Source organism: Salvia splendens, chromosome 11, assembly GCF_004379255.2.
Source record: "Salvia splendens isolate huo1 chromosome 11, SspV2, whole genome shotgun sequence".
Classification (NCBI taxonomy): domain Eukaryota; kingdom Viridiplantae; phylum Streptophyta; class Magnoliopsida; order Lamiales; family Lamiaceae; genus Salvia; species Salvia splendens.
The window spans coordinates 26,106,080-26,132,094 of record NC_056042.1 but is presented as its reverse complement, the minus strand read 5'-3'; the positions used below and the strand labels follow the sequence as shown (position 1 = coordinate 26,132,094).

Below are 26,015 nucleotides of genomic sequence, written 5' to 3'. Positions count from 1 at the left end.
TAAGCCTTTAAAAACAGAGTGAGGCGCAGAGTCATCGCAGGTCAGATTGCTGGATTTGAATTTGGAGATGCATTTGAGTGAGAATGAGGGGATTCAAGGCAAGACCTTTGTGGTGACCGGCGGCCTTGGCTTCGTGGGCTCCGCACTCTGCTTCGAGCTACTCAGAAGAGGTGCCTATCAAGTTCGGGCCTTTGACATTCGGCCCGAATCCCCCTGGTCTGCCGCTCTCCATGATCGCGGCGTTCGTCATCTACAAGGTCTGCTTCTTTCTTTTCCTAACACCTTCTGGATCAAGACCATTACCTTATTGTCGTAGATGCACACTTGTTTCTAATCATTTGGATGCATTCTAGGGTTTTACATTTGTTTGATGTTACTCTGTTTTTAGTGATAGAATGGATATGTGGAGCTGCACTGAGTAAATGGGGGTTTTCTAGCTATGTGAGATGAAAAATGCAAGATTGAATTTGGTTTAAGGACTATTAATTATTTGGCTTATCAAGCAAATGCATAATCTCCATATTACTTAAAGTAATAGTAATAGTATTCGTATTATTCATATGTGATGATACACTAATCAGGGGATGTGCGTAAGAAAAAAGATGTTGACAAGGCTTTACAAGGGGCAGATTGTGTGTTTCACCTTGCCTCATATGGCATATCCGGCAAAGAGATGCTTCAGTATGGGCGGGTCGATGAAATTAATATTAACGGGACCTGCCATGTCCTGGATGCTTGCCTCGAGCGTGGGGTGAGCAGACTTGTTTATGTCAGCACCTATAATGTTGTATTTGGCGGGCAAGAAATCTTAAATGGAAATGAGGCGTTACCTTACTTTCCTATTGCGGACCATGTTGACTCATACGGCCGCAGCAAATCTATAGCCGAGCAGCTTGTTCTCAAGCACAATGGTCAACCCTTTAGGTTAGTTTTGATCTATTTTCCTTGATACCTCTTAAAAGTATATTCCAATATGTGTTTCTAGCCCATTCGTATTTGTGTCTGCACAAAATTAACTCGTTGGGTTGATTTCGAATTTGGCCTACACAGAAAGGAGAAAGGAAAGTTGTACTCCTGTGCAATCCGTCCTGCTGCTATATATGGGCCAGGTGAAGAAAGGCACCTGCCTCGGATCATAAAACTCGCAAAGTTGGGTCTTCTGCCTTTCAAAATTGGTGATACAAAGGTGAAATCGGATTGGGTCTATGTTGATAACATTGTTCTGGCAATGCTCCAGGCTAGCATGGGTCTTTTGGGTGATATTCCTGGGAGAGTAGGACGGCCTGTTGCGGCCGGCCAAGCCTACTTCATATCGGATGGTAAGTTGGTCCATATGTTAATATTTCATTTTTTTAATTAGATTTGTTGAAGCATTGGCAAGAAACTAACTATACATAGAGTTGTAGTTCATTGATGGCCGCATTTCCTCTCAGAGAAATATTTTTCTTTCCGTCTTAGTTGTTTCCCTTTTTATGACAGGCTCTCCAGTCAACAGTTTTGAGTTCCTCAGGCCACTGCTCGAAGGCTTGAACTATGACTTGCCTAAATTGACATTGCCAGTCTCCCAAGCTCTTTTTCTTGGAAAGCTTATCTCGGTGTTCTATTCACTTTTGTACCCATGTCTAAACCAGAGGTGGCTTCCTCAGCCTCTTATCCTTCCTGCTGAAGTCTACAAGGTTCTACCTATAAATTTCCTGCAATTTATTCTTTTATCGACTTTGCAATAATAATATAAGCAGATTGCGTAACAGTGCCCTGTGATTTGAGCCTTCCAAAATGAGGGCAATTAAATAGTCTTGACTTTACTCTCTTGTGTTAGCGAGGCGTCTACTTTGCATTGGACAAGTGGTTGTTTGCTCTCCCGTTTAGGGGCGAGTAAAAGACAGTTGTATACACAACATATTGTTAACTACAAGAATTGTTATTCCTATTTTTGACAGGTTGGCGTGACCCATTACTTTTCGTTCCTGAAAGCGAAGGAGGAACTGGGTTATAGGCCTCTGGTTAGCCCTCAAGAGGGTATCGCTGCCACGCTCGAATACTGGAAGGAAAGGAAAAGAAGAACACTAGATGGTCCGACCATATACGCGTGGGTGGCTGTTGTGATTGGAATGACAATGATGTTCTGTGCTGCGTGCTTGCCCGACTTGGGGCCGGTTCCCCTGATAAGAGCGATTTGCCTTTTCTTCCTACGCTCCATGACAGTGATACGAGCAGTCTTCACCATGGCCGTTGCTGCACATATTGGGGAGGGTGTCTACGCATGGCAACTTGCAAGAAGATGTGATCCTGAAAATGCAACAGGTTGGTTTTTGCAAACTGTAGTTTTGGGATTCTTTTCGTTGCGTTTTTTACTGAAAAGAGCTGAAACTCATTCAAAGTAACATCTCTCTCTCTCCTCTGTGGACTTGTATTATGATTGCTTTTTAAGATATTAAATTTTGTGTATAGCTGGAAACAAGCATTTTATCCAGTTTTTTAAATTGTGGTTAGTAGTAAAGAAATACTCCACTACTCTATTTTGGATTATCCCAAGTTACTAATTAATTTTTCTTATACTTTACTCTTTCTTTTCTTTCCTAATTTATTCTCGCCCGTACTTTATTTTATGAATCTATATTTAATTCACTGAACACAATTTTCTTAAATATCATGCCGAAAAGAAACATCCCAAGTAACGTGGGATGAGAGAGTAGAAAATATGTGAAGCAGGGAGAATCAGATATTTGGTGGTTAACTATTAGCAGAAAGCATGGTAAAGAAGAAACTACAACTCAGCCAAGGAAGAAGCTAATTCTACTGGGTGCATTCATACCATACTAGAATTCAACAAGACATACACAGCTACGGTTATAAGATGACAAACAGAAATTATGCAGACAAGATCATTTCCACGGCATGCCAGACATAGCATGGGGCTGGTTGTTGCAAGCACCGGAGCTCAGATTGTGAGGGCTGGCGGCCCCACCGGAGGACTCGCTGAATGTCCCTTGTGATGGCGAGCTGATCGTACCCCCCATGTTCACTTTCGGAGGACCAGATAAAGGCTCCATATGGCTTGCTGATTTTGGCTCTTTCCGATCATCTGCTAGAAAGCTTCCAACTATGACCTGCAATCAAACATGCCCACATGCTACCCTTGAATCAGGAATATGTAAAAACTCGGGATACAATACAAGAACATCCTAAAGCCGAAACAACGATAGCACGGGACTGAATATATTGATGCTCTACGCCAGCGGTGTTTTGTTGTTCTGACTTTTAATAGTTGAGTGTAGTGACCGTCAGAAATGACAACATGCTTCAGAAACTCAGTTCATGGACCAAGGACACATTTTCAGAGAGCAATATACCTGGACAGGAGAATGTGCAACTAACAAACCAGACACGCAACCACCAAACACCCTTCCTTCAGTTCCAGCTAATGTTGTGCTTAACCCACCGGTTCTTCTTTTGTGATCACCAGCATCCGATACCATAAATGAGCCCGACAGGGACAAGATGTCAAATCGCCCCTACATTAACAGAAAGAATAACATTAGCAAATATATTCAGAGAATGCTACAACAAGAGTTTATTCCTTGGCTGTTTAGACAACTGATTAGGAAATAAAGCTTATCGGGATATGAAATATGCGCCATTCATAATCTGAACCCAATATAGAAATCCTTATAAAAGTGTTACACAAAGCATTTAGTCTAGAAAAACCTCGTAAGTTGCAGTTCCACCAGATGCATCAGTTAGGCTGAGTGTCACGTTTGATATTTTACCAGTTGCAGATAGGATACAGACAGCCCTTGGACCATTTTGAGAAAACGCCACAACTTTCGAAGACACATCCTGAAACCCAGTAGCAAGTATTAATCAACATATGATGGTGATATTTCCCTTCGATCATCCATTGACATTACTCAGTCCTAGTTCCACATGCATATCTATACCTCCTCTCACAGAAAAAACCTAATTCAGACATACCAAGACGTGATAAAAGACTCCAATAGAACTGCATCACATGCACCAAATTTTGAAAACAAAATAGACTACTATACAAAGCAAGCTACATAACCACAACTCTGTGAAATATGAGTTTTTATGGAATCATAATTAGAATAAGATGAAGTTGTGGGTATTTTTAAGTGGCAGGAATCAAGTTATTCTTTTGAGTAAAAGGATCCAAATGGACATGAGCTCTGAAATTGTAGAATGGTAGTATGTAAATTCCCAACCTCTCCAGCTGCCACGTTGATTACATGAGGTATAAATCCAATTCCGTTTGAACCTGCTAGCATGTTAGAATTTCAAGTTAGAAGAAGATAACAACACAGTAATAATGATATGGAAAAAGTAGAAGCTGAAAATGAACAGGGAGAAAATCAAAGGTAACAAATAAATAAACAAAACATGAAAATATAAAGAAGCTCGCTCCACAATGTAGCACAACAATCAAACTAGTATTACTAAAAGTAATGCCCACTGCCCTGAAAAAGAAACTTTAAAGAAAGAAAAGGAAAACGTCAAATAACATACATCTTGCCCTGTACATGGTAAAGTGAGAATATTTCCTAGAATGAAAACAAAAGGAAAAAAATAAAAAAGATACTACCTTGCATAAGCATTAGTTAGCATTCACACTAATTAATTAAGGCAACGCAAGTTTAGGCCATCCACAATGGGGCACCCTAAGGCGCGCCACGTCATCAGTTTTATCCTCTTACCCTCCCACCTGCAGTGGGGCGCCCTAAGCCCTATGCATTTTTTTTAATTGAATATTTAAATAATTACAAAAATTGGGAAAAAACTTCATTTCATTTATAAAAATTAATACATTACAATACGAATTAAAAAAATACGCAAACTCAGCGACGGCGATTACGGGCCCACACTTCTTCAATCATGTCGTTCATGAGCTGAGCATGGTCTTGTTGGTTGCGCATTGATGCCTGTCTAGATAGAATCTCATTGAAGCCCGGCGGTAATCCTCTAGCGGGGGGCTCGGCCGCCGTGCTAGACGAGCTAGATGCACCGTCATCATCGTTCCACTCAGTGATGCTCCCACCTTCATGCTCGACTATCATGTTGTGCATGATTATGCACGCATACATGACATCGGCGATGACTTCCTTGAACCAGAGACGAGTCGGCCCTTTCACAATTGTCCACCGTGCTTGGAGCACACCAAATGCCGGCTTGACATCCTTCCGCGCCGACTCCTGCTTTTGCGCAAATAAAACTCTCTTCTCACCAATTTGGGCAGCTGATCGTCTTCACAAAAACAGGCCATAGTGGGTATATGTCATCTGCCAAGTAGTACCCCATGTGGTATTGGCGCCTGCTGGCAGTGAACTCGATGGTCGGGCCGTTGCCATTGCATTGCTCGGTGAAGAGGGTGGATGAATTGAGGACGTTAATGTCGTTGTTCGACCAGGCTACGCCGAAGTAAGCATGCCAGATCCAAAGCCGATGGTCAGCGACGGCTTCGAGGATCATCGTCGGGTGGCTGCCCTTGTATCCACTAGTGAATTGGCCTCTCCACGCCGTTGGATAATTCTTCCACTGCCAGTGCATACAGTCGATGCTCCCTAGCATCCCAGGAAAGCCGTACGTCGTCTCGTGCATCTTCATCAGGCCCTGGCAATCAGGCAATCAGTGGCAGTCGGCTTGCGCAAATATGTGTCGTCGTAGGTCTCCACAACTCCCCTACAAAATCTCATCAGGCACTCCCAACCTGTTGTATCCCCGACGTGGAGGTACTCGTCGAAGATGTCCGCCGTGGTGCCGTAGGCATACTGACGGATTGCAGTCGTGCACTTTTGCAACGGTGTAAGGCCGGGTCTGCCAATACCGTCTTCCCGATACGTAATGTATTCATCACGTGACGACAACGTCCAGACAATGCTGAGAAAACGGTAACGCGGCATTCTAAACCGGCGGCGGAAAACAGTCGGTCCCCACCGTGGTTGATCGGAAAAATAGTCTGCAACCATACGTTGGTGAGCTGCAGCGTGGTCACGTCAGACAGACGTCCGGCGTCGAATAGGCCTGTGGATCTGCTCCGCCGCCGCCGCCTCCTCGCGCTGCATTTCGACTAAGCATTCCGCCATGGCCTCTTTAACGGCTGTATCTAAGGCTTCCGAGATCGAACTACCTGACTCGGAGGAACTAGAACTAGTGGTGTCATCGTCGTGGTTCATTTTGGTATGCGAGAGGTAGAAATGTGAGAGATGAGTGAAATGAGAGAGGCGAGATGTTCGTATGAACAAGTAAATGAGAAACGAGGTTTAAATAGACAAAATTCGGTAAAAAAAATAAAATTAAAAAACGCGTGTCATCGTCCGCCTAGCCCACAATGGGGCACCCGATGGCGCGGACGTTGCATCGGGCATGGGCGTAGGGCGCGGACGATGGCGGGCACCCACAATGGAGGCATCGTCCGCGCCCGAGGACGATGGCCACCATCGGGCGCCCCATTGTGGGTGCCCTTAGAAGGGGGTATCCAGGTAATTTCCATACTAATTTTAAAATGTGGCAATTTCTTCCTAGGGCTGGCAAAATATACCGTAATACCGAAATACTCGTACCGAAAAAATACCGAAAATACCGAATTTGCGGTATACCGCAAGTTGCGGTACGGTATGATACCGTATCGGTACGGTAAAGGTATAGATTTTCCTATACCGCGGTATACCGCAATATATCGCATTTACGATATTTGCCAAAAATTTGATATATATGTTGTATTTAAAATTTATATAAAAAATAGTTAATATGTTAAAATCCCTAACCATACTTTCATATTTTAGTTCAACCGCCCCCAACCCCAAACATACATATGCAAATCAAATCCACTGTATAGATTTGATTATGGTGTAGTTTTAATCTTTTGGAAATTATTTAAATAAGTGAAATTTTATTTTAAATATTTGGCTATAATAGAATTTTTTTAGTATGAAACACAAGTATTACGGTATGTCATACCTTATTTTGGTATACCGTACTGGATATGCCATACCTTATTTCGGTATAATGTAAAAGTACAGTATACCGCAATACGGTATTGTATACCGCATAGACGGTATGGTAACGGTATAGATAATAATCATACCGAATTTTGCGGTATACCACAATGAGGTATACCGAAAAATTCGGTAAGGTATAGGTATAATATTTTCTCATACCGCAATTTGCGATACGGTATGCGGTATGACATTTTGAGTGCGGTACACCGTACCGTGCCACCCCTATTTCTTCCTAATAAGTGATAAACAGTTCTAAGATCAACTGAACCAAATAATCACTCAACTAAAGTAATTAACTGCCACATTTCAAAAACACTAAAATCCAGAATAAGAATATAATAAAAGGTGAATAAGAATCCCAACTGCCTTATCCAAATTCATTTTAAGGAATTTACATAAAGAAGCATTTAGGCAAAGATCCAAAACATCCCATCAAGAAACAGACAATATTAATATACCTATAGCTTCAATTTGCTTTTTCTTGTTGGTGGAACCAGGGGGCCTTCCCCTTGGCTTCTTGGCCGATCCAACAGCCACTTCCGTTGAAGGGGCCGGTGATAAATTCTCCGTCTGCGTCCCAGGCCCAGGAGCCATCACCATGGCCATGCTGCCATCTGTCCCATATTTCCTTGGCCGGCCCCTCCTCCGTTTCTGCTCACCTGAGTTCAAATTCACCCCCTCCTTAGCCACTGCCTGGAACGGCGGGGCGGTCGCAGGTCTGTAGCTATCGTCTCCGGAGAAGGGCATGCGAATTTGCTGATCCAGCTGAGGCTGAGAATGCGGCGTCGATGTGAACCGGTCGGATTCCGGCCCACCCGACATTTTTGCGGGTTTCCGAAATTAACCCGGGAGAAATGCAGTAATTACCAATGGACCGCAAGCAAATGTTGCAGAGATATTTTCAGCAGCTGAAGAAGAAGAAGAATCTCAAATTAACTGATTTAAATTCAATGACGCCATTCAAATACATTCACGCACTCAAGCATAGCACATTCACAGCAACAACACGGAGCTCGACGGTTCAAAATTCCAAAATTTTGCTTCGGAAAAAAGGAAAACTGAGATTCAGTAATCAAGAAAGTTCTATGCAGTAAAAATTTGAATGTTTTCCTTTTCCACCGAAATTTCCAAGGGATCGGGCGAAAAACAACTGAGGAGCTCGAATTAAACCAAGAAAAAGATAAATAGTTTTCGGAAATTCCTAATTTCTCACCATTTTTTTCTGTAAATAATAATACCGAAAAATCACATAAAATCAACCAAAATAAATATTAAAAAAATCAGAAAACTCACGAATAAATGATGAAAATTTTGTCTGTCAGCTGTGAGTCAGGAACATCCAAACGCAAAGCTAGGGAATTTTTAGGGATTGCGGATACAGAAAATAGGGATTTTTTTGCGAAGAAATGAATTTCAGTACTGTTAATTACGAGGTGGCTGTGTTATTATTTTATTTTTAATTTTCTTTTACCTATTTTTGCTACACGTAAACTGTACACGACAAGTTAAAATAATTACAAATTCACCATCATTCTTACGAAATTGCAATTGACCCCAATATTCTCTAAGTTTTAACAAATCAAAATTGTACTACCATCGTAATAATTTTGAAATTGGAACCATGTCAAGAAAATTAATGTCATAAATTATGTTTGTTTTAGAATTTAATAGTATTGGACACGAATTTTAGAAAAATACTCTTAATAAATTCTAACTTCATATCATCTGGCTACATAAACCATACCAATTATAACCACATTTTAATGTACCCCCTACTCTTATAATTAGAGTCTATCGATCTAAAACCATCCTATACCATAAATATTAGTAGTTGTTACTATTGAATTTACGGCAACAACTTCCGTACTACTATTACTACATTAATTAATTTTAAATTTATATTGAATACTTCGATTGATGAGATTTATACCTATAATTTCAACATTATAGTAGTAGTTGGTAGAAGTCATGTTTCGTGCTGCTTCATCAGTATTAGTGCAAAACATGTGAGGCACCTTACTCCAGAGAAGATAATTATATTTGCTATTTAATAATAATACCTCTACGATAATAATTTTCTTCAGCTCCAACTTGGCTTCAATATTTAAATTAAACATTTTAATGAAATAATAAGACGATAAATTTTAAAAAGACGCCCCAACTATATATTACTAATGGAGATAGACCAACTATAATTTTTTTTGTTTTTTTGTATTAAGTGATAAGCCTAGATAACTAGTTTACATTCGGTGCTTGGTGTAGCAAATAATGGGATTTTCATCAGATTATACTAATTGGATTGGACATTGTGATTATACTATCACCTTTAGCTTAAACTATCTCTTGTTGTGCTCTCAGCACGAATAATTCAATTTTTAACTTCAGTTGCTACAGTGATTATATTAATTCGATTTTTCCCTGCAACAAAATCTCAAGAACAATTAAGAGAATTTACATTTACTTAATGGATCTGCTACAATAAACTGAAATTCGTAATACAACTAACATGTAACAACACAAGGGTTAGAAGATTACTACATTGAGAAATCAATCAATCTTAACAGGCTCTGCTGCGTTGCCTCCACTTTTTGCTGCTGCATTTTTATGAAACAGTATAGTTAGTTTATCAACAAATAGCAGCTTCTGGAGCTGTTGGAACTGCTGCAATTTCCTCTCCATTTGTAAATCGTATTCCTCAAAGTGAAAAATCTTGTCCTCGATCTCCTTTGTCTGTGAAAGAAAGAAGCCAGGAAATGTTCAGAAGGACGACCATACTCATGAATAGCACACAGCATATATATACAGCAGTTGCAATACTTGATCTACCTGGGCTGCAATTCCAGATATGGTCTTCTCCAGCTCCTCCTCTTCCTTCTCCAGCTGCAATTTTGCTTCACCAAGAGATTCTTCCATATTGGTCAGGGTATTACCATTAGATGCATATCCAGATTCTGCAATGGAAAGAACGAGAAGAAGAGATGTAAAGTCATCTCTTATGTGGATCTAATTGATACCAATAGGTGCACATTCATGCTAACAACTAATGCAGAACAAGGGGGCAACATGGGCTCCGCTCTACCAATTCCTAACAGGTCCAAATTATTTAGTATAGTAACTAGAATGAATATTAAGTAACACTGATTAATATTAATCTGCAACGATTGACAGGTAATGTTGTACTTGCCAGTTGAAGAAGGCAATCTTTGTTTGAGGGACACTACACTGTTTGATGGTTACAATGTATTTGCAGAACCAAAAAGACAAACACACTACTTATGCATAACAATGTTAAGGCTGTTAACCATCTTACAAACACTTAAATCATCATATTGGAGTTAGTATAAAAGCATCTTCTACTTTCAACTACTTTGACTGTTTTCCTTGTATGCTCTCTATCCTTTAGCAATATAATGTGTATATATACTCCAACATCAATGAACTGAACATACATATTAATTTTAATCCTTAAACTAGCAGTTTATACCTTGCTGCTTCAAGTTACCAACATCAGATATAGCCGTTACTGCAGCACGTGCTGCCACTTCAGCAACATCTACTCCAACCAATGTAGAGAGAAAAGCAGCCTGAGGAGAAAAAGTGCATTCGTCAAAGTCTATAAATTACCAGCATAAACATCAAAAAACGATATCAGGCTAAGCCCATCAGTCCTTAATCAGCTGTCGGTTTGATTGCAAGAAAGAAAATATTTTTACAAACATATACTAGCATCATATAACTATTTTACAAAACGCATTATCAAGACAGAAAAACACAATAAAAGTAAACTTTTAATAAAACCGATAAATCACATAAATTTAGTTTTCAGCTTGTCTAGAAATTACATAATATGACCCAATCATCTCACAAAATTATGAGTATCTGTAAAAACCACTGTAACGGTTTAGATAGGGATATCTATAATGGTTTTACTAGACATTCTTACCCCAAAGAGGAAGTCCTTACCTGTGCCATAATGGGGTTGCTAGCATCAGCAAGTGGAGAAAGATACATCCTCTTTGTGGCCATTGCTGCATTTTGTAAACCTAACTCAGTATCCAGCTCTCTGGATTCCGGAGGACCATCAAATTGCTCGCCAAATGGAAGCTTTATAAAGTGAGCCACACACTCCTTGGCAGTTCTTCCTCCAACATGCTCTGCTACTTTCTTCCAATCATCACCATAATGCATGAGAGCTTCAAGAAGTTGCAGGGTGTCTTTATCACTCCAGTCTGACATCGCCTTTTCAGTGATCTCAACCCGCTTAAAATCTGCTGAACTCAAGCCCACCCTATAATTGCCCCGCACATAACACCTCGCACAAAGTGTCATATCGTGCTGCTCACATGTTAAAAGAAGGTATTAGACCCCATCATTCAATGTTACATATAATTACTACTCCACTAAATACCAGCAGAATATTGATTATAAACGAAAAACACTTTTAAGTGATCAACACACATTGAGGGTAGGATACATTAAAAGCACCATATTACTCATGAATACTACAAGCACAAATCATCCCTCATTGCCAAAACAAACAAGAGGCATGCTCCAGCTCTGGATTATCCGAATGCAATGTGCATCCGAACTAATTCGATTAGATCTTAATTATGATGAATAAACCCTATTGAGGGATTAGCACAAGTTTTTGCCAACAAAGAATGCACACACACACATAAAGCAAAATGATAACACAAGAAAAAATGAGTTCGTTGAATATCAGTCGAAATAAGGTGCAGGTACCTTCTCAGACTCAAAGCAAGCAATGGTACAAGGGGTCTTGCAACCACTGCAAACCCTCTTCTTCGTCACAGCAACATCGCCACCGCCCTGCGCTGCGGCGGACTTAGTATCTTTATCCTCCCATTTCAGCTGAGGCCTCGAAGTAGAACCGGCGTAATTAATCAAGCCCCAAGCCTCCAGGAAATCGAAAACCCTACGAATGGACCCCACGTCACCCACAATCGTCTTCCGCATCTCGGTGAAAGTGATTTTCCGGCTAGGATTCTCCCGGAACCGCCGTATGATGGCATTCCTGTAATATTTGTAAATCTTAGGGTTTTTGGACGGCGACCTCCCATCGAAGAACTCCGGTAGGAATCTAGCCTCGCATTCATGAACGGCGTTCCACGAAAACCACCCTGATGATATAAAAGCGAAAAATAATAATCAATTTTGAAAAACCACAGACAAATTATCACGCAATTGTAGATTTATTAGATGAGAATTCAGCATACGAGAGTAGCTGGGAATGTGAATAACATCGGCGTCGGGTTCGTTAAGGCGGGAAGTGATGGAGGACGGAGCGGTAGGTGTGACGGCGGAAGGAGGTGGACGGTCGGCGGCGGAGGCTGCCGGAGTGACGGGAGAGGGTTTAGGAGGTGGCGTCGTTTCGGCGGCCATCGTTTTAATAATTGAAGTTAGAGGCAACCTCCGTTAAAACTAGTAGGGAAAATTTGCAATTTGAGACCTTTGAGTATATATATTAGCACTTGAGTGCCATAAAAAGAAGAAAATAACATATTCAAAGTTCAAACTAAGGTAAGAATAACCATTTAGGGGTAAGTTGATCAACAATACGGTCAACCAAAAAATCTGAAATTCGAGTCGAACGACTTTTAAAATTTGATTCGGTTTTGGTTTGGTTCAATTTCATTTTTAAGGAACACATTTCAAGTTATTCAAAAATTTAACTACAACCATTTTAATTTTGATGCTTCCTCACCCAATTCAATACCAAATTAAAAAGTTTCATGCTTTAGTCAACCTCAAAAACACTTTATAACTATTCCAAAGATATCACTTGTGGAAAGCTTCTTTGAAGACAAACAACTAAAATCCATAACACAATAACACATGTGTGTGTTATATTGCTAACTTTTCTTAAATTATTAACTTGTTAATCTCCAAAGGTATATGCATCATATGGGAGTAAGGGATAGAGAGAGATACGAGAGATTGTGTTTCTGTGCACTGGCTTGATGTTTATTTCACTATAAGTATACTCTTTAAATAGAGTATTAGAGGACTGCTATACATGGTAAGAGACTTGTGTAGGGGAATAGAATCAATTTACAATTAATACAAAGAATCAATCTATCTTAGGACTTGGTGGTGATTTGATCTTGACTTGATTCTGATTTGGTTTTCATTTTCTAACAGTTAACTCATCAACGCATGTATTAAAAACATACGTGTAATAGTCGGAGCTACATTCCATCTTGTAGGGAAGATGAAATTGATGATGTTATGGATGCTCTACATTCCACGTAGGCGAAAACTTTAGTGTGGAAAATTCGCACAATTCGAAAAGTAGGAAAATTTTGAAGACCACTCTTAAAGATTGTCGAAAATATCAAATTTTTGTGAAAGTTCACGATATTTCCTGCCAATTTCCCTAAAATTAATACTCACATTATTAATTTTTGTACTATATGTTTCTGAAAATTTGTATTGAGTAACTTTAAATCATGGCAGGGAAGGAGTAGTTTATATATTGTGATATATAAATATGAAAGTATTACAATATAATAAAGTTGTATCATGCGTTAGACCTTGATCATTTCTGGTGTGGCTTGAATTATAGTATCAGAAATTAACCCAAGATTAAACTCTCTCTTTATATATATATACACGCAACGTATCCTATAAATCTTGGGTTCAATGACTTGTCTTCCACTTCCACTCTTTTCTCTCTTGTCCACCAAGAAGCAAGAAACCCAGAAATGAGAGAGAGAAGAATAGTGTGGACGCGGAAAATGGCAGAGCTAGAGCCCTCTGCCGAATCTCCGCCGCAGTCACAAGCCAACATCATCTCCAACGCAAACCGCCGCCCCCAAAGGTTCCAAGAACAACAAACCCCAGATGCCGGTAACCGTCATCCCCAGCGCGCCGCCCATGGGGACCCACATCCTCCAAGTCTCATCCGGAAACGACGTCGTGACACTGCGAGGCTGCTCCATGATCAGCGAGAGGGTCGTGGGCCCACTCGTTGCGGCGGGCCTGCTGGTCTTGACGGCGGTGTCGTTGGAGCGTGCGGAGTATGTACGCCTGCCTTTGGAGGAGGAAGATCGAAGCGATGCCTCCTCCTCCCAGTCTTCGGCCGTCATCATCAGTGCTGGTAATTAGTTATCCGCCACCACCGCTTAGGTTTTCTTGAAATCTTGGAATATCGATAGCACTTTTTGCAATGTCATCAAAACCTTATTAGTGCGTAATACTACCATTTTTCTTCTTGATAATCTCAGTCGCAATGTTGATCGTCCTAACGCTCAATGGCTTAGTCAAATGTGTTTGGATAAAGGATAAGCTGGTTACCAAACGTTATGCGTTTTTGTTAATTAGTTAGAATGTGGTGAATGAGTTGATGATTTACCAAGATTTCTAAATTCATTTATGTGAATCAAGGTCGTATTTTGGTGAATAAGCTGGTAATTTTCCAAATGATCATAATTACTATGTGTTTCTTGTTGTGTACTCATGCTTCTCCTGTTAATATTATAAAAACATACTCGGGTGTGTTTGAATTGGTAAATAGGCACATTTAAAGTGTGCATTTAATGGTCTTTGATATGTTTGTTAAATTTTCTGTGTGGCACGCTCAACGAGTAAGGGCCTGTTGAATTAAGGCAGAAAAGGGGTGTTTTAATATCATGGAAATTTGAGTCATAATAATATGTGCAATACTATATCAATTTTAATACGTGGAAATTACTAATAATCTAATATAGCCCTCAACCTTGGTATATAGAAAAAGTCGGAGGATAATTTTGGAATTTCCTACTACATAGTGTAGCTTTAAATAGTAAACTAAACATGTGATATTAAGAACTATAGATAACATACCATCAATTCAAACACTACAAACAGAAATGAAATACCAAGAAAAGCATTTCTATAAAATGATTGTGTTCTTATCTAAATTGGCATTTGGATGTGCTACATTTGCTACAAATAAAAAAAATGTTGATATTATCGAAATATTGTGTAAATGATGTCATATTTGAAAATTAGTTACAGGTATAGGGGTGTGTTATATTGCTGACTCACCCCTAAATTGCTAACTACGACTAAATGATATGCATTGGATTATTAAATCAATGTATAAGATCATTGCTCCATAAATATCAATACAAAGAAAAAATATTAATAAGGGATATTAATGACAATTAACACAAAGTTAGTTATAACTAACTTTTAAAAAATATCTCGAAACTTTAAATGATTATAACCATCTCAATTTAAATTATTTTTTCACACAACACATGTCAAATTAAAGATAATTTTATAAGGATTCTAATGAAATCTCACTTGCAAGTTCAATATATATACAATGTCAATGCTAAATTGTGTTGACATATTCAATGAATCGTATTGATATTTTTAATACACTATATTGATACTTTGATTTAAAACCATAATTTTAGTAGTTTTCTTATATTTTAAAATTTAAATAATAATAAAACAAAATTACACATGATTTCTACAAATCTTATAGTTTTAAATTAGTTGTAGTTAGCCATTAAAGGTTGAGTTAGCAATTGATAACATATATACTCCTATATTTGACTCATTTGATCAAAACAAATGTTGCTGCACCCACAAATTCACCAAAAACTAACTGTTCATTCAAGCACGGATAAAACAAGGTAGAGATGAATCAAAGCATCAGCAATTCATTATCTTAATTACAGTGAAGAGGACGTATAGCCCAAAAAAACCTCCCCTGCATATTTTTGTTAGTAATGTACAACAACAGCAACTACTAAACCTAATCCTATCATAAATGCATTCAGCAAGTTGTAGATGTTACTGGTGAATTAAATTGTTGTCTATATATTTGGCTGCTCAATAGGAATGCGGACAAAGAGACGTCCGTGCAGGCTTACCACGGCTGAAGTCTGTACTGGTTGAATTCTTGCTGGTAAGCTGATAACCTGAATCTCATAAACAAGCATGTGAAATTGTAAACCATATCCAACTCAGGATCTCTACATCATTAGTTTACACTAAATAGCGACTGAGGCGCACTCTCTCTCGTGCAAACATCTCACCATATGGTCATCTAAGTAGTTAGAATTAAGGTTTAGTTAAACCCTAATTATGGATTAATAAAACCTAATTAAGAATAATTAAAGAATACTCCCTCCATCCGCAACCAATAGTCTTTTTTTTAGTAGTATGTTTCTCTTTACCTCCCTCGTACTTTACCAATACTGCATTAAAACTTGGTCGTCCACTACCAAGACTATTGGTAACGGACAGAGGGAGTACTTATCAACAAATAAAACACAGGTTTGAGGACATTAGTACCTAAGTTTTAGCTATAATAAATTATGTACACAAATTTAGGCTCTCAATTAGTATATTACTGGAAATTTGAAACTTCAGACAGATGAAGTGAGTATTTTCTTCTTCCTATTTACTTATCAAGGAACAAGTGTTTTATTAACTTATCACTACTTGCAAAAGGGACATGCGACACACATAAAAAGTGAGACTATGAAACAAACTTTAAGGTGTACTCCATATTTTATTATTTGTAATAACACAACGGTAATGATATGTCCTTATTAAGATGATTATTAGAAAAAAAAAAATTTGTGAATCCAATTACAGTAGTCACAGATTATATAACAGCATGTAAGTTTTTAAAAATATGCAGATAAAAATAACATAGATGAAGATTCCGGCTACCTTTTTGAATGGTGTAATCCCCCAGGGATTATCAACTTGCTCAGGCTGGCCTGTTATGACCAAACGTCCAGCAGGATCTGATTGAACTCGCACCTAATCCAACAATGGAGTAAATGCAAATATGTCATCTACAAGATAATGAAAACTGTTTCACAAGAAGAGAGATACAAACACAATACACCTACAGTCAGTAAAAATTAGTCAGTTCAGGATTCAGGTTCCCATCAGCGCAAAGATGTGACCCAATGCATAGCAATGCCAGCAGAGAATAAGATAGTAATAGACTAATAGTTATAATTAAGACATGTTTTCAATTGGATAAGTATTTGAGCAAATTTTGGTTAGGAAAAGTGCTTGATCATGAATATAGTGTTTGGAAACAATGAATAAAAGTTTACAATTGTATAGCTAACATTTCCGCACTTCATCCTTTAAACAAGATTGGATTGAGTGGGTCAATATTCCTTTCGAAAACTCACTCCTGAATAATAGTATAATGAATTAAATCTTATGAAGTTCCAACAAAATTTGCAACAGTTATGACAATATAGCTTGTCTGATTTCTCAATTTTCTGATTGAACTGATGTAGAGAATTTTGAAGAATACTCCCACTCAAGCTATCCAGATTTAATCATGAGATGAGGTAAGAAACATGAGAAAGAGAATGACATTCTCTCTCAAAAGCTGTCCCTTGGTTAGTTATTTATTTTCATATGGAGTTAGTGAGAAAGATCGTGGAATCACAATGCAAGACAAGGTAACTACAGATAGCACACACCTCCTCACGTAACAATCCCGGTACTAGGGCATAAACCTCAAAACATTCTTTCTGCACATATAAAACGAGTACATTAATTCTTTTTGTGCATTAGAGAGTAATTTCCACAAATTGAAGAATACATGTAAGATGATGTGAACATACAGTTTGGCGTACGTTAATTTTCACCCAGTCTGCTGGTGGCCGAACATCAACAACAGATGTCACCAGTCTACAAATCAATAGGAGATTTAGACAAGGTTAATTGCTACTGAGTTGATATAGGGGGGGGGGGGTTGTCAACAGGATGTAGATTCATTTAAGGTCAATCACATGCAATACCATACAATACTTGAAAATGAAGAAAAAGTTTGTGTATGTTTTTCCATACATACAAATTCATTTAAGCATTTTGGCTATACAAGTTAACCTAGATATAGGAAACCAACTAACCAAAATATTTCGATATTGGTCAATAATATCACATAAATGGTATCACTGGCAACATACAGCAGATCTTAAACCATCAGGCATATCATGTTCCTACTTCCTATATGTATATCGGCAGCTTACGTACAATAATATGCATCTCAAAAATCAAGTCCAATTAAAAAATACTACAGTACAGCCTGCTAGATTATGTGATATTATAGCAGACCCGAGCTTGTCATCAAGACTTAACTGCTTAGATATATCAGTTCGAGTGGCTTTGCTAGAACTTGAATCCTCCACTTCATTTGGTCTCTTCTGTTTTAATAAACCTACAAATGTGAGGCACAGAAAAGAAACAACCCATTTAATTCATGCTCAGAGGTCAAAATAGAACATATTTCATCACAACAGTAATTTCAACAATGTTGATTTGATGAGGTTAATATACTAAAAACATTTTAACACAAAATCTAGCTTACTAATGCTTTTGAGATTCTTCTCATTCTTTGCCATACTGTTGAGATTCTTGTCCTGCCAAATTATAATTGCAGAAAGTGTAACCCAAAACCATGCTGCCAGATTGCAAAACAAATCAGGCTGAAATATTTGAATATATCACTCGTACGTACCTTTATAACTTGGTCCTCAACCTCACCAGAACCAAGGCGTTGGGCATGCCAACCTTGCATAGCACGGGTAGCAGAATCTCTTCTAGCCCTTCCTGGTCCTGATCCTGGTCCTTGATAACCATTTCCCTGTGAAAATTACATACTAAGCCTTCTGCAGTTATAGGACTAACCAACTCACCTCACACGACAACTAACACTGTAACAAAATGTAAACCTTGCGCAGAAAAGGATAGAAGTATACACATTTATATTGTGTATGAGGAATTTTAAGTCATCTTTGCTCATATAATAAGTCAAACATCACTCATATATCCTTTCTTCTTGTACAGTGTGGTGCATATTACAAACATTATACCCTCGGTTTACAACAGGCACAACAGGCATTAACCAACATTCTATAATCTCCACTATTGTCTTCAACTATTAGAAATGGGCCACTCACCCCTTAAAAGGCCTTATAAGGGGGATGGTTATCCATACTTATATAGGTGAGCTAGGATCATCACCAAGTCGATGTGGACAAGATTTAAGAGTTTTAACATCAACAATGAGAGAGAAATCAAATCTTCTCAGCTCAAGAGCCACAAAATGAAAGTTTCTGAAAGTAACAGAGTTTTTCTGCTAAAATCTAATTGAAGGTACAAATATATGGTAGGAACAATTGAATGAAAACCAATGTTGTCAAAGCAGTATAGCGGTTCATGGCGGTTCGCCCGAAAAATGCCACAGGGATATAGCGTATCGGTATGGCGGGATATAGCGGTCATTAATTAAATATATAAAATAATATTTATATATTCATATATAATTCAAAAATTAGAAAATAATAAAAATATAACATTAAAAACTCTAAAAACATGTAATAAAGCATAAAATAGAAAACAATTATATAAAAGTCTAGCAATTAAAGTCTTTAGTTCAAGTGTTCAACAAAACATAAAACCTTGATAAGCTCAATAGACATCAATCATCAAGCTCAACATAGTCTTCTAGCTCATCATCATCACTATCATCGGCATCCATTTCATCTTCATCCTCCATTGCTTCATCCTCTTGATCTCCACTTACACTATCCTCAAATTCTTCCTCTTCCGATTCTTCATCTACAAGCGCAAGCCTTTTCCTTTTCCCTTTCCCTTTTCTAGGTATGATAGGTTCTTTTTTCTTAGAAACTCTAAGACAACTTGAACTAGATGTAGAAGATTCTTTCCTGTAGGTGGCGGTGGCGGCGGCGTCAAGTGGCTGGGCGGTGGCTGAGTCACTGAGTGGGGATGATTGTGAATAGGAGGGGCGTAGGGTGCAGATTGTGAATAGGAGGGGTTGTATGGCTGGGCGGTGGCTGAGTCACTGAGTGGGGCTGGCGGGTGCTGGCTAGGCTGCAACAGGCGGCGGCGGCGGCGCGACGGTGGGTGGCAGATTGTGGAAGGACTGAAGGAGTAGAGATGAAAAGCGGCTGATTGGGGTTGTGGAATTAGGGTTTAGAATTATTGGGGTTAGAATTATTGGGGTCGGCTGATTGGGCCTATGCAAAATTAAATTAAAAAATAAAAAGCCCAATAAAAGTCAAAATTAGCACCAAAAAGTCAAAATTGGGCTAAAATACCGCTATTGCGGGATATGGTAGCGCTATGGCGCCACGACCGCCACGGGTATGGCGGCCGCCACAGAAAAATGCTACGTATCGGTGTGGCGATAGCGTTTTCATTAAAAACTGATATGCTATAGCGCAATATCCCTGCTATAGCCGCTATTTGACAACATTGAATGAAAACTCACCTCACCATCAGCAGCAGAAACTTCAGGGAGCATCACTACAGGGAGTTGGAGCTCGCTACTTTGTGTCTTATGCCTTTCATATTCCAGGAGAGACTAATGCAAATAGGGGGAAGAAATAAGGTTTATGTAGATACTAGATTAGAGGCAGCACCAAATTATTATCAATAAAGCAGAAAGAAGCACATGGTCGAAGAGTAATACATATGACCTTGTTTTTCTTGTTAATTTGACTTATTTCAAAATAAATAAGACGGGGCAATATCATGTTAAACCATTAGCACCAATCAGTGAAAGACCTGAAGCAGATGTATAGAACCAACTGAAAAATTTTCAGTTTCTTTTTCTTTGCAGAGAAGGGGGTAATAATAGAAATCAGTGCTACAGCATGAAAAGTTAAAAGAAAATCATTACCTTCTCATAGAAGATCCGAAAGGTCCAAGAGACTGTAGTACAAGTCCTGCAGCAATAAAAAACAGAGGAGAGCATTGAAAAAACTTCTAAGGGCACTTTGTTTAAAGCGGTGAAAAAGGAATTGTAATAATAGAACTCATATACATTTAATCCAACATAACTATAAATGCTGTCCTTTCACACCACAGGCCAAGTAGAATAACAAGCACATTTTCAATAAAGACTACTAGACCACATATCAGATGAGACAACATCACTTTATGTGCAGCTTACAAAATCAAAATGAATCTAACTCTAAAGAAACAATAACTGGATATAATTACAATGCGGCAGTGGCCCCAGATTGTTAAAGCAAACTCTAAAGAGAATAATTTTAGAAAATAACTGGATATGATTTACAATGCAGCAGTAGCCCCAGATTGTTAAAGCTATAAGTTACAGAGACACACCCACCCACCTCTACCACATCCCCCATAAAGTTGATGCTTGGCACATATAAACAAAAAAGGAAGCATCAGCAAGATCACGAGACTTTTCAAAACAATTTCATTTAAAGAAAAGAACGCCTTACTTTGGAGGATGGAATGACTCTCCGACCTGTCTCCATAACTTGGATCCAGTTACCTAACAAATATTCACAAATTCATAAATTTGGCAGCTCAAAACATCAATTTGTCTGAATTGTCAATGCACTCAACAAAAATACTTATCAAAGAAGTTCAAGTTTCTGACAGAGAGAAAGCCATTAAGTGACTTGTGGTAACATTGTGAGGAAGTCCGTCTGAGTAACATAAAGAACCCTCAGGTTTTCTAACATCATGAAGCAAATTGGTACTCTATCAGAGATTGAAGCAAATTGGTACTCTATCAGAGATACCAGTCAGTGAAACTGAAAACTGCTCTTCAATTCCACAAGTGGTAAAAACAGTTGCACACACATTTCCATGTTTCTGAGACATGTTTGAGAACACTTGTCAACTTCAATATTAAGTTCTTAAGTCTAGTCAAACAAGAAGAATGTGAAGCCATTGGACAACTTATAGCTACAGATATGGCCTGGTTATTAGAGGGTTAATCCTAAAAAATAAAGTTCCCCACCTTAAACATCCTTGGTAACAATGAGTTGAATAAATTTAACTAACTTACTAACCATAACAACAATTTAATTGTCACACATAAAGGAACTCATTTCATAAAGTATTAACAAAAAAGTGCCTTATAATGCTGTAAGATTTCATTCTTTGAATCATGCCAAGAAAGGTAAGTGCAAAACCATGTGCACCAGTTAAAAGATACTTGGTGTGATGATGGAAATTACATGACATTCTTTTCCATAGACTTTGACTTCTGAAATGAAACAATCCTAGAAGAAATTTTCACTTTACGTTTCCATCAGCATTTTATTTCACACGTAATATGGAATATGGATGCATGCCTTCATACTTATCTCCTATCCTCGACAATGTCAACACCAAATTATTTTTATTCCAAGTCTATTATCCATCCTTCTCCGGTGATAGTGAAACAAACAACACACTCATTATAGATACCTTTTGATCTTTAGCATTAGGACCAAATTTAGTCTGAGTTCTTAGTTGTACTAGGCATCAAAGATCTAAAAACTTCCAAGCTTTTAAATACTACCTCAGTCCCTTAAAATAGAAACTATTTCCATTTCGGTCCATCCCTTAAAAAGAGAAACGTTCTAAATTTTCTATTTTAGGAACTAGACCCCACAATCCACTAACACTACTTTCCCTACTTTTACTCTTCCTCTCTCTTACTTTACCTATTTTTCTTTCTCTCTCTCTCACTTTATCAATTCTTCTCTCTTTATTTACCAATTGTGCATTAAAACCCATGCCGTTTCAAAAGTTTCTATTTTTCAAAGACGGAGGTAGATATAATTTGAGGCACATGCACGAACAATATTAAACATTTAATCTCAATGCCAAGAAACATTAACATGGAATACAAATAAAATTAATGTGAAAGAACATTAGGAACGGAACATCTGGACACGCATACCCTGTCATAGCCTCCCAACCTAATTACAGCCCTCCATAACCTAGCAGCCACCAAACCAAGGAAATAAATATATACATGAGGAGGACAGTGTCGTAGCAAAATCAACAGCTCAGCATGCTTACTTCAGACAATTTAGTGGCTGCCCATAAAATTTGGGTGGTTTAAATTCCATTGTCATCTCCCTGTAGAAATGCTCGAGCTCCTTCATGAAGGCTGCTTGATCCTCAGGTGTTCCATCATCATCCTCCCCCATCTAAAAATGACAAAAAAGGAAAAAAGTGCATTTTAAATAACATTGGACATTTCTTGATCCTTAAAATCCAATCTTATTGTATTCTCAGCTGAACATAATATTTCTTACAAAAGGTAGTGCTGCTTGACTAGAAACAGGCTGTGCCATTTCTCGGCTACGGTCTGCAGTATTTTGAGAAGAACATCGGATGAGAGAATTGGGTGTAAGAGGTTCAGGCTGGCTCGCAAGTGAAGATTCTTCAGCCAGTTCGGCAGCAGTTGCAGAAGTTTTTTCATTCCCATGAGTTTCATGGCTCACAAGGAAAGATTCTGCACCCTGTTCTTTATATTTAACCATATTATCCTGATCACAGTGAACAACATCTCCCATCTCTTCATCCACACGCGGTTGAACATCACCTATGTTAGCATCATATCCTTGAGGATCTTCATTGGCAAAAAAATCAGTTTGAAGTTGCCTATTTTGTGTAGGCACATTTCCAGCACCAACATTTTCCACCACCGACTCACCGGAAACACATTCGGTATCATCTGTATCATTGCATATTTCTCCAGACTTTTTCACAACATCTTCATTTGGTATCTTCTCAACATCATCCCCTTGGTTTCCATCCACCATATCATTCTTAGCAAGCTGATCTTCTTTTAACCCGGAATTAGTAGTAGCATCACATTTAACCACTTCAAATTTAACATCGACATCTTCATTGGGTCGTTTCTCACCGTCCCCTTGGTTTCCATCCACCACATCATTCTTATTGGGCTCACCTTCTTTCACCCCCAAAATAGTAGCATCACATTCAACCACTTCAAATTTTGTGTCACCTTGTTTCTCCACAGCACTCCTAGCAGCAGTTTCTGCTTCACCCGGGGTTTCAGTGTTTATTTGCTCTTTATAATAATCACTAGCAGCAGTTTCAGTGTATATTGGCTCTTCATCATCACTTTTGGTAATGATTATTCCACAGTTTGATCCTTCTATTGGCCCACTGGCCTCTTTTACAGGGTTAGTTTGCTCTTCCACATCCATCTTATCTTCAATTTTGTCATCTATAACTTTATTTAGGTCTTCATCGACATTCTCCCTTCTGTTTCCATCCTCCGATGCAGAGGGAACTTCCTCACTGCCTTCAACCTTAGGGTCAACTGCTTGACATTCAGACTCTTTGATGTTATTTCCTGAATCACCATGGAATATTTTGGCATCTTCCATCTCTACATCACTTTTGCTCATTTTGGCAGCGACTGAAAGATGTAGTACACTACGCATCAAGATACTAGTATCTTATTCCTCAACATCATGGACAAGGAAAAAGTAACCGAAACCCCTCGTAATACAAAACAAAATCCTAAGTAACGGAGCATGCAAAGCTCCCATTAACTTTTATTTTTCTTCTTTTGCATCACAGATCAAGCATTTAGCGTAATTACAACTACGGCGCAGAATGAAAAGTATGATATGATAGTTCCAGATTAGGTAAGCGGGAAATACGCAATAAAAAAACGTACATGAATTCCGACTAAAAAAACAAGTGGAGAAACTTACCTGCGGCAGCCAGAGCTAGAAAACGTTGAATCGTGGGGCAATCGAATTAAGGAATTGGCTTGTTCTGTTTTCAGTCGGAGCAAAATGAGGAGACAATGCGCGAGCGAGTGAGCTTGCACGTGTATAAATCGACCTGAAAATTATATTTATAGATTGGGAGACAAAAGAAGGCCTTTTAACAAGTTAAAAACCGAAGCTACCTTTCTTAAGTCTTAACTGTATGCGAACGGCGAAAAGTTCCGGCGAAGCAGAGAGAGAAATATTTGCTTCTGTTTTTGCGGTTTGGTAGTTCAAATGAACGAAATTGGATATGGTGCGGGCGACCATTTAAGTGGACTATTTTACCCCTGATACATGAATTGCGTCAAAATCGGACGTGAAATACCCGACCCGGCCACCCAATTCAAATCAATTTTGATCTCTAATTATTCATTAATTTAATTTAATTTTGTGTTATTTCATTTTTTTGCCCTTTATTTCCCTCAGTATTATTCTCACTCACTCTCTAACTCTGGATCTTCTTTAATTATGTAACTACATATGTCCAATGAAAGCAAAACCACAAACAAATTATTTGAAATCCTTATTCAAATTTCATTTATTGTGATATATAGTACTCCCTCCGTTTCGCCATAGTTGAGGTAGAACTTTTCGGCACGGAGTCTAAGAAATGGATGTTTAGTGGATTAAGTGGGTAGATAATAAAGTAGATGAATTAGGTGGACTTTTTAGATTTGAATTTCAATTTTGATTTGAATTATTATTTAAACTCAACAAACATAATTTTTTTTTTAAATGATTTATTTATTTGCTAATTATTCACATTAAATATTTAAATTCTGTAAATAAAAAAGAGATAAACCTATAACATGCAAAATGAATTCTGTAAATTTTCGAGCACTATTTAAAACAACATGTATAATCAATGTTGCTCTTTTATTCATACACAATGAAATCTGTAACTTTTCAACATTCAAATAAAACACTTTACAAAAATTTCATCAAAATACTGGCGCCACTTTTCATTTAAAGGTGGCGCCACTTTCTATTCACATTATTAAAACTCCACTGCTACCAAAGCATTTCCCAACCACTGCCATTACACCAAATGGAGTAAATGCTCTCTATCCCCTCACTGCCTTGAATGTTCTATACACAGCCACTGCCTTGAATGCTCTATACACAGCCACTGCTCAACCACTGCATTGAATGCTCATAATGGGGCATCAAGAGTACTCCTCAGAATTCAAGAACCAAGTGGTTCAATTCATCATTGGAAGGTGCATCGGCATTGTTCCTCCTCGCGGCACACTTAAGGAGGCACAACTGAAATTCAAAATCTCCCGTCAAACCTGTACACGGTGGTGGAATGCTGCAAAGAAACAGCAACAAATAGGACAATCAATCCAATTGGTAAGTCTAAAAAAAGTGAGAACTTACCCTAAAAGGTTGCATCTGGATGTTGAGGTAC

General features: G+C 38.4%; 4 protein-coding genes across 5 annotated transcripts; 1 reads left to right on the top strand and 3 right to left on the bottom strand.

Moving 5' to 3' along the window:
- Positions 1 to 2,563, top strand: LOC121756151 (short-chain dehydrogenase/reductase family 42E member 1-like). Its single transcript, XM_042151616.1, has 5 exons — positions 1 to 257; positions 582 to 924; positions 1,051 to 1,319; positions 1,480 to 1,676; positions 1,941 to 2,563. Exons 1-5 carry the CDS (start codon positions 68 to 70, stop codon positions 2,382 to 2,384), a joined length of 1,443 nt encoding a protein of 480 aa, XP_042007550.1. The 5' UTR covers positions 1 to 67; the 3' UTR covers positions 2,385 to 2,563.
- A 141-nt stretch (positions 2,564 to 2,704) lies between these two features.
- Positions 2,705 to 8,433, bottom strand: LOC121756152 (AT-hook motif nuclear-localized protein 10-like). 2 transcript variants are annotated; one of them, XM_042151617.1, is made up of 6 exons: positions 8,310 to 8,433; positions 7,475 to 7,924; positions 4,227 to 4,282; positions 3,709 to 3,840; positions 3,354 to 3,515; positions 2,705 to 3,110 (listed from the first exon to the last, which is right to left on the bottom strand). In XM_042151617.1, the coding sequence occupies exons 2-6, from the start codon at positions 7,836 to 7,838 to the stop codon at positions 2,886 to 2,888; spliced, it is 939 nt and encodes a 312-aa protein (XP_042007551.1). In that variant the 5' UTR covers positions 7,839 to 7,924; positions 8,310 to 8,433; the 3' UTR covers positions 2,705 to 2,885. The 2 variants fall into 2 exon arrangements, with proteins under 2 accessions (XP_042007551.1, XP_042007552.1); XM_042151618.1 differs by lacking the exon at positions 8,310 to 8,433 and having other exon boundaries at positions 4,227 to 4,279.
- Positions 8,434 to 9,447: 1,014 nt separating this feature from the next.
- Positions 9,448 to 12,484, bottom strand: LOC121753532 (SWI/SNF complex subunit SWI3B-like). Its single transcript, XM_042148733.1, has 6 exons — positions 12,254 to 12,484; positions 11,760 to 12,157; positions 10,980 to 11,351; positions 10,501 to 10,600; positions 9,843 to 9,967; positions 9,448 to 9,746 (listed from the first exon to the last, which is right to left on the bottom strand). Exons 1-6 carry the CDS (start codon positions 12,417 to 12,419, stop codon positions 9,564 to 9,566), a joined length of 1,344 nt encoding a protein of 447 aa, XP_042004667.1. The 5' UTR covers positions 12,420 to 12,484; the 3' UTR covers positions 9,448 to 9,563.
- Positions 12,485 to 15,665: 3,181 nt separating this feature from the next.
- Positions 15,666 to 24,857, bottom strand: LOC121755722 (AT-rich interactive domain-containing protein 3-like). Its single transcript, XM_042151079.1, has 15 exons — positions 24,745 to 24,857; positions 24,545 to 24,677; positions 23,108 to 24,260; positions 22,869 to 22,999; positions 22,747 to 22,786; positions 21,290 to 21,342; positions 20,719 to 20,764; positions 20,308 to 20,400; positions 18,532 to 18,657; positions 18,382 to 18,433; positions 18,153 to 18,231; positions 17,636 to 17,702; positions 17,492 to 17,542; positions 16,713 to 16,805; positions 15,666 to 15,952 (listed from the first exon to the last, which is right to left on the bottom strand). Exons 3-15 carry the CDS (start codon positions 24,230 to 24,232, stop codon positions 15,848 to 15,850), a joined length of 2,061 nt encoding a protein of 686 aa, XP_042007013.1. The 5' UTR covers positions 24,233 to 24,260; positions 24,545 to 24,677; positions 24,745 to 24,857; the 3' UTR covers positions 15,666 to 15,847.
- Between the last annotated feature and the right edge of the window lie 1,158 nt (positions 24,858 to 26,015).